This window comes from Ochlerotatus camptorhynchus, unplaced genomic scaffold (assembly GCF_037179485.1).
Source record: "Ochlerotatus camptorhynchus isolate MF236.1 unplaced genomic scaffold, CSIRO-AGI_Acam_v1.1 ptg000036l, whole genome shotgun sequence".
Classification (NCBI taxonomy): Eukaryota; Metazoa; Arthropoda; class Insecta; order Diptera; family Culicidae; genus Ochlerotatus; species Ochlerotatus camptorhynchus.
In genome coordinates this window covers 3640792-3653980 of record NW_027040527.1, presented here as the reverse complement: position 1 = coordinate 3653980, position 13189 = coordinate 3640792, and the positions used below count along the sequence as shown (strand labels likewise).

Sequence of the window (13189 nt, the reverse complement as noted above, 5' to 3'; positions counted from 1 at the left end):
TGCACATTCAATCTCGTGCGGTGATGTAGCATTCTCGCCCGTTCTGCATTCTTCCCCTCTACTAACAGTTTGTATTCGCCGTCAAACCAGTCATTTCTTCGGTCCGGGATTGCAGTACCTAGTGCCGCTGCAGCAGTACTACCTATGGTGGAACGAATGTCCCTCCAGCCATCTTCAAGAGAAGCTGCTCCAAGCTGTTCTTCCGTGCTGCTGCGCGTAGTCCTGGGCAACTCCGGTGTCCCGTAGTTGCTCAATGTTGGGTCGCGGTGTTCGACTTCGACGGTTGTTATGCACCGTCGAGAGTTTTGAGCGCATGCATACTGCAACAAGGTAGTGGTCCGAATCTATTTTCGCATTGCGGTACGTGCGGACGTTGATAATGTCGGAGAAGAATTTCCCGTCGATTAGAACGTGATTGATTTGGTTTTCTGTGTGTTGGTCAGGTGATGTCCAGATGGATTTGTGGATATCCTTGCGGGGGAAAAGGTACTTCGAACTACCATACCCTGGGAGGCTGCAAAGTTCACGCATCGTTGGCCGTTGTCGTTCGATACGGCATGCAGGCTGCATTGCCTCCCGTCCTACCTGAGCGTTCATGTCGCCGATGACGATTTTGATCTCCCGTTGCGAACAGCCGTCGTACACCTGCTCCAGCTGCGCATAGAACGCTTCTTTCTCGTCGTCGGGTCTCCCTTCGTGTGGGCAGTGCACGTTGATGATACTGTAGTTGAAAAAACGGCCTTTAATCCTCAACTTGCACATCCTCGCGTTGATCGGCTGCCAACCAATCACGCGTTGGCGCATCTTACCCAACACTACAAAGCCGGTTCCCAGCTCGGTGGTGGTGCCATAGCTCTGGTAGAAAGTAGCCGAAGTTGCGTGGTTGAAGTTCGTCATAGATTAACCTATCGCACCCCGGGAAGCCGAGCGATTTGCAGTTCCATGTTCCGAGTTTCCAATCGTAGTCCTTATTTCGTCATGTAGGTCTGTGTCGATTGTTCCGATCCGTATTTGCAACTTTATGTTTTTTCCAGGGCGGGCCTGCCCCAACCCCCTGTCTCGCCGGGGGTGCACAGCTCTGTTAAGAGTCCCACGCTGGCACTAGGACGGTTATCGGCCGCTCCTACCGTGGAGAACAGACGCCGTTTTGAGCCGCACCTCCATGGTGAATAGACGCTCGGGTTTGGTGAAGCATTTCCTCTATCACCGTACTATGGTTACCGCGCCAGTGTTCGCGTCGCACCTCTTCACTTTGCTATTGCCGGACTGGCAACATTGCCCAGGCTACGCCACTCAGCTGTGTCCATGTTTCAGCTGGTAGTCTTTTGTTATCATATGACTCGGGGAGGACCAGGGCTAGGTATTCCGCTCCTTCCAGGTTGTCAACTGACGATTTTGTAGCCTAATGTGTAATTCAGTAACACCTAAATTAATAAAATTATAAGCTTGGCTTTTACCATTTCTAACACCAGGTGGTGGGTCGAAGCTCTCCCAAAATCGGTATTCAACAACCTACCATTTCAAGGATGAATTTTCAAAAGGACGTACCTAGTTTTGCTAAATTTATATAAAACTAACAGAACCATCATGTTGGTGAATTTTGGTTGGTGGTGGTGTTAGTTTGTTAGTTGATAAAACTCATGCTTGATTTAAATCCCGTAGACTTATCGGGGAATTTCACTGCCTTTTTAAGTGTGGTGAACTCATTCCTAAATTATTTCCGGATTTACCCCAAAAAATTATTGGAATATCTTAAAATATTATTGAATCTACCCGCTTAATTTGTATGTCCATTATATCGGTCGTCCAAAAACGGAACACTTAACAGCCAACCAATGCGGAACGAACCCAATGCGGCACTCTGCGGTATGTGACGTCCATAATTGTCTGCACATTTAAACATTTCGCAAGGCAGAGATTGTACTCCTACGAAAACATCATACTTCCACCCTTCGAAAGCGAAAGCGAAAGTGATCGAATTACAATTTCTACATTTCCATTCACTCACATGTTACCAACTGCTTGCTCTTGAAGCGATCAATTTCATTAGAGAGATTATTTTCATGTCCGCATCTGAAGCAATTAATCAATCAAAAGCAGTATGATCTGCGCCAACAAGGCATTCAACAGTCGGGGAGGGAACTTTCAATTAATTGCTTTCGACAGCCTCCCGCTCACCTTTCCTACGCACCCCCATCGGTCAGACAATTGATCCCAAAGTGCATTACAGCATTAAATCGAACGCAGATCGCGTCGGGTATCGGCTTTCGGCCTGTACACTCCTCCGTGGGAATCATAATGGCACATAAGGTTGATCGTTTTTCCAATCAATGACCGTTTTGAACGCATTATGAAACATCATCATCAATTATTCGAAAACATCATCATCGCTTAAATATGCGAACAAATGTGAAGTTGGTAGATTAACTTGATGAGGAAACTTCAATTGCAGAGGGAAAATTACACACGGTGGATGAACTGATTTTGCCAACAAGTAGAAAGCAAAATTTGCATGCGCACCAACTAGCAACAAGTCGATTTGAAGAGTGAGTCGAAATTTAAAACTGAAATTAAACCTCTCCTCTAACAATGAGCGCCATAATTAGTTGATTTCAATTGCCAACTAGCTCTAGAGCCACTTGTTTGGAAAGAGATGCTTTGGTGTCAATTGCCGTAGCTGCTGAATCCATTAAAGTAACTAAATGGCTTCCACCCGAACAATTAAAAATGTTAATTTTCGGATGAATAACTTTGCTATTGAATGGAAATAAAACCGAGGCCACCGCCACCACCGCCGGGTGGTGTTGTTTTTCACGGAAATCAGACGTGATAAATTATAACGGCAACTGAGCACTAATCGTACTTGTAACTGTCCGAAATGCGTTTCATGTTTGTCTGACACTATCGCCCGAGAAAACGGAGCATAATTGGTGATGATTGCTATCAGGTGCTTATTATTTAATTCTGCCACTTTCTGTAATGAGACAAGATAGAAATGAGCTGATAAAAGATGCGGAGCTTTTTGTGAATGAAGCGTGGCGAAGATTTATGGAGATTTAAATCAAAACGCATAACAACATTACGTTTGAACATAATTAAGAAACCCATAACAGTCGGAGGGTGGCCGTAACAGCACCCTCCAACTGTGCACCAATCAGCGATTGCAACGTTGTGCAGATGAGATTAACTTGAAAAACAACCGCTGAATAGATATAGACTACCGACCAGTGTGGTAGTAAGGCAGTTGCATGCGGAGTTGAAAACAACAATCAAAAAAATTGCTGTAGCGTAACAGAAACAATGAATGACAGATCGAAGCTATTATAAAGATAATTGATTTCGGTTCATATTCTTATGTGGCAAAACAATGTTCAAAACGAGTTTTAAATTCCCAATTGGCTGCATTTTTGCAACGGTTGACAAATTTTGCAATGACCTAAAATCAAAACGTAATAGGTTTTAAAATTCTCCTAACAAAAATAAATTAATGTTGGCGTCGTGTTTTCACCTCCTCGCTTCGTTACTGAATGTACCACTTGCATCACTGATGCAGCACAACCCAACTCACACAGCGAGTTGGATCTGCAAAACGAGCGCACGTGCCACGGTCATTAGTCCATGGCAATATGGGAAAGAGCGAACGCCCGATAGCAAGGAAGTTATAAGCACTCACACACAAACACACACCACCTTAACATTCACGCATTCACGATTTCACGCAATATTTGGTGCGTTTCCAATCCTACTGGCGGGCAAATTTTGTTTGATTACCCGCGCTGTGATCTCCGATGACCTCCATTTCAACCGAAATACACTTTCTAACTTTTTTGAATTAAGTGACATGTTGTTACATTTCAAGTTATTTTCCCTTGTTGTGATTCATCAGTGTCGCTTAAAAAAATCGGGAATTTGGTAACCGTTTGATTTTAGTACGTTCTAACGTTCGTTTGTTTGTTTCTATCCATTTTCCTCCCCAGGCACATTGAGTCGGACCGCCCAAACAAAAGCGCTCGAATTGCTGCAACCCACCGACTTGTAAGCCTAGATGGTGTTGCACACATTCGACAAACAGGTGTCGCCAGGTGTAGGAACCATTCTTCCTCGAAGTTTTCCACGCAATGTCCTCGAAACCCGCGACGCCGCTCGAGCAGCGGCGTGCTTTTCCGGGCGAAAGCGACAGCACACGGATTCCGATGCTTTCGCCAACACCGTTTCGCCGGTCGTATTCCTTGCGGATGCGCACTAGCCAGAGCTTCCATGACTACCAACATTACCGCGAGTGTGAGTGTGGTAGTGGAAATATGCATCATCCAGCGAATCTGTCCGGTCCATCGTCGTCGTCGTCCAACGTAAAAGTGAAAAATTCCCTCGCCAATGGGGGCAAATCGATCAGTCACCACCATCATCAGCTGCGGGCCGACACAGTGGAGCCTTTCTGTGCGGCAGCAGCCCTCGGCAAGCCCGGTGGCAGCAGCAAGGATACATCGCCCTCGGCTGGCTGCAGCGGCAGTACACTGCTACCCAATGGCGTAATCGTACACGGCCATAATGCACACACCGCGACGTCACCGAGCTCCGGGCAGAAATCTTCGTCCTCGCAGTCGACCCGCAAGAATAGCCTGCAGAAAAATGATCGGGGAATGGTAAGTCTACCTATCAATCACCTGTACATAACAATTGTGGACAACTAATTACATAATTTCGACTAAGTGTAACATATGTATCACATAGGATGAACAGTGCTTTCTCAATAGTGACCAGCTGAGTGAAGTGAATTTTCCTCTTGCTTGACCTATATACATACGTACTGCAAGTGACATTAGGATGAACCTCCCACGCGAGAGGATGGCCGATCAAGTGGAATTTAAGTGTATGAAGACAAAAGATCGATGTGAGTGTTTCTGGGAAGTGCACTTATGGAACGGATGACGGATAAACCGTGAAGGACTTTCTCCAAGAACGCAAATATAAATGAATACACTACGATATTCAATGAGCGATGGAAACAAGAATGCAGGAAATCCATGCAAATTCATGAAAAAACACCGCAATAGGTCATGGAAAGTCAACTATGTCAATGCGATTGTACGACTTTTTCACAAGGACCGGTTTTCCAAGAACAGTTTCCTCGAAACCAATGGGACGTTCATGGATGATTCCTAGAAATGCATTGATTATTTAAAAGCGTCGATTTAACGATGTCAATATTTCCTTTATTGGCAAGCTGAATATTTTTTCTATGCATTATCTATGAACATAATTAATAATACCAACCCAGAATGTAGTGCAGGTTTATAGACTCGTACATTTTCAAGCCTTCTTTATTGAACTTGGAAAATGTTCTAAATATTTCACATACTGAAAAATTCATGTTTATAGAGTAAGCATATATTCTTTCAAAGAGATTCTTTAAACACGTTGACCCACTAGTAATCTGAGAAATGGTTTCTTCTTGGAAAAGCCGTACATTTATGCAATCACCCATAATTCCAAACCGGTGAAAACAGAAATGGTCAGAATGGGCAAATAAACTAAACTTACTTGATAATAATCGCTCTTATTCACGTTTTCGACTGTAACGAATTTCCCATACAATTTGATTTTGTTTTACGGAATAGTAAGAATTTATCGACATCTTAATAAGGAAGGTGTTCCAGTTATGGATTTATCTTTTTCTGGGCATTTTACTAGCGAGCGTTTATCCGGTTCTCAGATGCACTCCCATAGTTATTAATTGAGACCCCACTATGCCAACCAATGCATGAATTTTTATATTGTGTGGCAACCCAAGTAACAATATAACAGCCTTTTGCCTTTCAATAAGCAATAAGCGATCTTTTTAGTTTAACTACAGCATTTAAAAGTGCAAAACATTCTGGATTAGTACTTCAGCTTCATACTGGTTTAAAAATCTTTTAAAGCCTGACGAGAAAATCGTAAAGTGAATGGTTTTAAAAATGAATTAAATGCAGCACTCTATCCCTTGAATCGGTTTTTGTTTTATTGATGTTACGAAAAAATACTCTATAAAGGTGTTTTATCATTATAAAAGCAATTATAAAACCGTTCGGTTTCAAACGAGATCAAAAACATGTATTGATGCATTTTTTCGCAGAATTACAAGGAAATGCCAAAAGATAAACGAGTAATAATTCTAGCAATGCTGTCGACTGAAGAGCAAGGGAATCCAACTCCAGAACTTTCTGGGAGGCTCAACAACTCCGACAAAATCGGTCAACAACAACAGAGCAGCCGACTGAGATGAGCAAAGTGAATGCGGCTTACGAAGCACTAGAAGCCGTCAAATTAGACGCTTAAATTGATGGGAATACACAGCATATTTTCAATAGCAGCCTTCTCCAGAAATAACGGTACGATGATGATCCGAATAGCATCAGTGCCAAACTGGGACTGCGGCAAACTGCTGACAGGATTCTTCAGAAGCTGTCTGTCAGCAGGGAATTGGCTTAACTGTTCCAAAAATTCCAAGCAAGCGCACATAAACTTCATCGCATCATCCGGAAGAAGGAAACCTTTTCGGGAACGATTGAGCTTCCACCTGTTCCTAGTTACGTAGATACACTTCCTGATGTAAGTGCTTCCAAAAGATGAATTGCCATTATCAAGGATGCCACGCAACTTGTTGATCCAACACTGGAGTAGAGCATCGTTGCAATCATCGCACAACAAAACTATCGAAAGATAAACAAATTTTGACATTTAACTTTTTCCAGACAACTTTGCCACCATTAAAGCCGCCATAAAACTAAACGGAATAGGATCAATCAAAATGGCTTCAGATAAAAACAATTCAGTCTGTAAATTATCTTCATAAAAACCCCATTAAAATGTTTTGCATTTGTTAGCGACTTCATTAAAGCAAAACAGTTTTTTCACAAATGACTTTTGGAAAATTAATGTGTATGCTATCGCTATATTGTTATTGTTCCATTTGCCTTTTTACAATCTTCATTTTTCAAAGATTTTTTTCCTTTAAAATAACATTGTTCTCATCAATTCACCAATGAGCAGTAATAGAGATTACGAAAATCATCAAATTGTCTCGGCTAGGAGCAATGATTAACGTAACAAATAACTATATTTAGTGTCCTAAATTAAAAATAATTAGTGAAATCAACGTTTTCCGAAGGGGACTTCATTTTTTCGATCTTCTGAAGCACATTTCACATTAGTCTTGTGGTTTTAATCGGTCACCTAAAAATAGACCACAATATGAGTTTCGATTATTTTAGTAATCCTTTCACTTTAACTATGAGGACATTTATGTGAATTTTTGACAGATTAATTTTTGAACATTGAATATGAGCAAGATCGGACGATACTTATGTATCCATGTTTATCTTGATTGATGCTTTCTTTTTAGTGCGCTTAGCAAGCGTCAAAGGCAAATAGCACAAGTATTGATGCCAAATGGCTTTTATTGTACTTATAATAAGGATTTTAAATAGTTCTCAATGTATTCGTCATATAACATTTTTGCAGCCTGTCATTCTTGAAATGTCTCGATAATACACTCTTTAGAACCTTCTTCAGGATGGGCCAACTTGACAGGTTCTAGTCTTATTGAGGTTTTGGTAGATGTAATAAAGGCAAAGCTATCGTGAACAGGGTTTTATGAATGTTGTTTTATAGAAGCCTTGTAGTACTTCATAAAACGTTAAATGTTACTTGGGAAGCACAATGATACACGCTATGTCTGAAGGCACTTTTTTTTGCAACTTTCATGTACCTCAGTTTTTTCTTCACTGGAAGTTAGTATTGATCCTAACAATCAATTTGGTGAAGGTTTTAAAATAGTTCATCTTGGGTTTTTTGAGAAAAAGTGTGGTGAAGTATAATTAGCCGTTTACAAAGGTGGATGCGGACTATTGATCATACAAAACTTTTACGGATCGGAACAAATTCAGCTGAAAATGATTCAAAAAGGGATTGAAGTAGTCAAAATACTAAGATTCAATGATACAGTAAGATTCCCTCTTCGGTACCGTAAAATATCGTAGTTTTGTCATGATCTCATAATGTTTAATTTTAATAATAAATTAATTAAACAATGGTTTAGTCCCTAAATTTACTATTATTCTGCCATTCCATAGCAAAAGGATATAGTGGATTTCAGAATATGGTAAAAAATTGTAGTTTTTTCCTTATCGCATTTTTTTTGTCATTAGGGCGACCATTTCATCGTCCAAAAAATCGTTGTTTTTTTTTCAAAAATGACTTTTTTCAAAATTTTATTACTTTTGAACCACTAGACCGATATCAAAGATCAAAATAAAAATTGAAAGGAATTAAAAAAATAATTGTTAGTAAAAATATAATAATATTTAAAAAAATATTTGTATTGAGAAAGATTTATTTTTTTACTCATGCCCTCGATCACATTTCACAAGGGAAGCGTAGAAGAGAAAGAGGTATCGCAAGAATTTATCTCTATTACAATGTTCCCTGTGGTTCACAGAACATCCTAAAGTTTGTAAAATTTTCCTCACGTTAAAAAAAAACTTTTTACAGATTATCATTGAAATTCATATAATGTTACTATGGTTCACAGAACTCTCTTGAACTTCGTTGAACTTTTATTTAATTTTTTTTATTTACTTTATTAAAGAGACTTTCAGCCTTCGGCTGGTTCATCGCTGATATTCGTTGAACTTATCAGGAGGACATTGAACTCCCCTGAAGGTTACAAAACGTCCCTGAAGTTCGCAGAATTTTCCTCAAGTTTATAGAACTTCTTCTCTAAAGATCGAAGCACATCTTTCTAGTTTGCATCAAGGTTGCTAATACTCATTTCAGCTAAAGCAATTTTTTTTAAATTATGAAATAATTAGATGCCATGATCATATTTTGAATTGGTAGGATACAAGAAGAGGTTGCAAAGAACCTGTTTATTTCACTTCAGGAGAGTCACAATCAGCGATTTTTCACACACTCACTCACTCACTCACTCACTCACTCAGCGATCAGAAAATCGCTGATTGTGACTCATAGAAAGCAAAATTTACAGGTTTGATGTTTCAAACACCTGCTTTGTAACCTCTTCTTGTAAGTTACAAGTAAAACATGCCATCATACCATCTTTTGGTTTTATTATTCTGAAAAACATTATTTTAGCTGAAATGAGTATTTGCAACCTTGGTTTGGATAATTTTCCTGAAGTTTGTAGAGCTTCCCTGAAGTTCAATAAACTTCTCTGAAAGTTGTTGAATTTCTCTGCTTCTTTGGAGGAACTTCTTTAAAGTTTTCAGAACTTTCCTAAAATTCAATACAGTTCCCTATAGTTCGCAAAATTTACTAGAAAATCACTGAACCTTCCTGAAAGTTTCCTTAGACAAAATATGGGAATTGCAATGAAGCTCTAGCAATTCTTTAGTAATTCAATATGGGGGCTACCTCAACTCACTGGGCAAGAGTAGCTAATCTCATGTGAGCTTCATTCCTGTATTCCTGATTTTCGCCATGGTTGTCAGAATTTATTTTCGATCTTGATCGTTGAGTCAAACATCTCTATTTATTTTTAAAAATCGTAGCAAATTTTCCACCCCTCAGGATGTTTTGGTGACAAATGCCATCTTCGCCACCTATTGAGTACGAGACACAAAACTTTTAAATTCTACACGATGCATTTATGAAAAAAAACACTCGAAACAGGACGAAAATCAATGCCTACTATGAAAACGTGGATATCACGGACTGTCCTGTTCGTTTCTTTCTCTTTTACTCTTATGAGGGAATAGAAATTAAATAAGATGTGGATATAAAATGATTTTGCGCAAAGTCGACAAAATCAATGTGGATCTTACTTACAAAGAGAACCTTTTTAATGCCGTTTGGATTAATGCAATCAACTTTTAAACCTTATTTGACTGCATTTTTTTTTTCAATTCATAATAGTTTTGTGTGGTCCATAGTTCATATACGTCTTCATAATCGGCCATGTTAACTTCAAAACACGTTTTCTCAAAAAACCCAAGATGAAATATTTTAAAAACGTCACAGATTTGATTGTTATGATCAACACTAACATCCTTTAAAGAAAAATCTGAGGTACATGAATGTTGCAAAAAAAGTTCCTTCAGACATAGCGTGTGATACTCTATGCCCAGCAAAGTCGAGAACGTTTCCAGATGTTCTGGATAAGACTGGGAATCAAACCCGCCACCGCAGGCTTGTTAATCCCCTGAGTTTTTCAGGTTTGTGCAGGTTTTTCCAGGAGTGTTTCCAGGTTTTTAAATGAACTTTTTTTTTGTTTGTGAACCAAAATACTATTTTTGGATAAAACAGTTAATAAAATGTACATACAACCGAAGATCTAATACTGTTCCATATGTAACTCATTTGATTGTGTCAATAATTTATGTTAATAACAAACATGAATAACTATGGGCGTAGACGAAGAGAAATCTAGTTCCAGGAGTAAATAATTTGTTTTACTATGCTCGATTTATAACTTTATTACTAACTATATTGATAAAACAAAGTTTATAATAAATAAATTTCACAAATTTACTTGTTTGCGTTTGCCATCCTATACCCCTCATCCAGCTGGCAGCATTACACACTGGGCCAGGAATGCAATCTAGCGGATCAAAATTAATAACTCTGAAATGAAACATTTTCGCGACTTGGTGTCTTCGGCAAAGTTTCTCTCCATAATAAGGACCATCTATTGACATAAACAAATAGTTCAAAGCTCTTCCGCAAAGATGGCGCCAGAATTTAACTTCTTTCTCTGACATTTTGGAGACTTGATGTCTTGGACTAAGTTTTTTTTTTATCTTGATAAAATGAACAACTCTTTTGAAGACGTAAAATTTCCACAGCCTACTGGTTCCGAGTTTTATGGAGTTAAAGAAAAAATTAATAAAATACTGGTTTTCCTTATGTTTTGGTTTTTTTTTTGCTTACAACCATATAATGTTATATTTTTCTCTTATGCAAATGCATTAAATAAAGAACTTTTGTTTAGAAACATACTGCTTCAAATTTTAAAGATATTGTTGAAAAAAAAACGAGAAGACAGAAATTTTTGTAAAAAATCGCAACCTGACATTTTTAGCAAAAATTAAGCAATACTCCATGAACAAAATATCAAAATTTGAGAGAGGTATATTTTGGTGTTTTTGAGATTTCTTCATTTTAGTAGAACATGTTTTTTTTTCTATAACTTTTTAATGCATTGGAATGGCATTTTGAAGACTTGACGTCTTTGGCAAAATTGTTAATCTTGATAAAATAAACAACTCTTCTCAAGACGTCAAAACTCCACAGCCTATTGTTTTCGAGGTAGATGGAATTTCATTAAACATTGTGAAATAATTTATTATTTTAATTTTAAATATATTGTTTAAATGATAGTACTTTGTAAACATCAATCTAACCCATATTGGACCCTGCCAACCGACGGCGCCTGCACGGTAATGTGGACCATCAGAATGGTTCATCGGCTACGAAGTGAAGAACTTCTTAAACTGAAGCGATACATTTATCAATGGTTCAACTTAATCCTTACGTAAGCTTTATATTATCACCCATATGCCCGTCCACACGCGAAACCCATCCCCCACAAAAAATCAAATAAAAATGAAAAACACGCCCGGGCATCGCAACTACATGTAATCATCGAAAGCACTTGCATTTTACTCACTGCAATCACCCTCTCATACTTGAAATGTACCACAACCAACCTGGCATAACGCTCTCTCATCAAAGCGCAGGGAACAGCACACATCTGTCACCCAAAGTTTCAGCAACTTGATTGTGACTAAAATGAGTCCTATAACAGTTATCTCAACCGGCTTGTGACAAGTGTGTACTATGGCATTTACTTAAAAACTGACTGTGCACAAACCATTTGGAGTTTGTACGGGAATTGCTATGGGAAAAGCAAATTTATTGTTCATATCTTTCTAACAATTCACATCCATTTCTCAACAACAATTGTGCTAACTGTGCTTGTATGAAATTTTCTCAGCTACAACTTTGTACAAGACCACTTTTAGATTAAATCTAAGGAATAAAAAAGTAATTAATAGTTCAAGACGCTGATGTCTTATGATCATGTTCAATCAACTGCTCAGCAGGCAATATTGGTGTTTCTGGCGCGTGAAAAAGAGCACGAAAATCGTGGCTACTATTTCACACAGCCAGTGCTGCAAAATCTCGACAATACATGGTGATATTCAAAATTCTGCTTTGGTCACTCATTTGAGCTAACAGTCAGTGTCAAGGCAAACCATGTCAATTGTCAGTGACAATCCTGTCAGTGACAAACATGTGCAGATTTTTTAATCAGGTAAATTTGTACCGAAATTAAATGACTTGCGCAAAAAACTTACATGGAACCGTTAAAGTGAACAAGCATCTACATCCTGAACTGCTTGGATAATAATAATGTGACACAGAATGCACCAAATTAAACGTTTTGTTGCCAGATGAATCTTTGTCATTGACGAAAAAATGAATGAGATTTTGACAAACGGTTTTTTAAGGATGAATTTTATCAGTGACTACGTGATAAACAATTTTGTCAATATCGCCCGAAAGTCTGTCAATGACAATGACAAATCTCAGCACTGCACACAGCACATTATAGTGTTGCCCACAAAGAAGCTGCATTGTGACGTGATTACCAATCTCTTAAATAATTATTAACTATTTCATTTGTAGCTTAACTAAAAGGAGCCCTTGAGCAAAGTTGTTACTGAAATTTTTTTCTACATGAACAGCTATCGAACTTTTTCTCAATGCAATATAGTAAAACGGCAGAAGGCAATGACAGTTTTCTTTTTGATTTCCCATAGTAAATAATTCCCATGCAAATTTCAAATGGTTTGTGCACAGTCAGTTTCTAACCAAACGAGTTCAAATTTTGGAAGGCTGATCAGAACCCGATTTGAAACCGTTTAAGCACTGTGGAGCGAAAATTAAAAATGTTGCATCAGTCTAATGCATACATACTTTATTCTATCTATCCTATGAATTTCATGAGAATTTCTTATGAAATAGGAACACGGCAGTTAATTTTTTTAATTCGAGTTTTTACACTGCACCGAAACGGTTATTGTTCCCCACTTCCTCACTTACCAATCGTGGATTTTCAATGGAAAGTGCCTACAGTAACCTTGAAACCCATCTTCTCCCGCAATGTTCTCTGTTTTATTGACGT

The 13189-nt window shown here is 38.5% G+C and overlaps 1 protein-coding gene across 3 annotated transcripts in view; it reads left to right on the top strand.

Annotated features, from left to right (window-relative positions):
* Positions 1 to 13189, top strand: part of qtc (quick-to-court) — a 106717-nt gene that overhangs the window by 52941 nt on the left and 40587 nt on the right. For all 3 annotated transcript variants that reach the window (XM_065232837.1, XM_065232841.1, XM_065232829.1), the window contains exon 2: positions 3978 to 4643. In XM_065232837.1, coding sequence (XP_065088909.1) covers positions 4119 to 4643 — 525 coding nt within the window. In that variant the 5' untranslated portion in view covers positions 3978 to 4118. The remainder of the gene's footprint in view (positions 1 to 3977; positions 4644 to 13189) is intronic.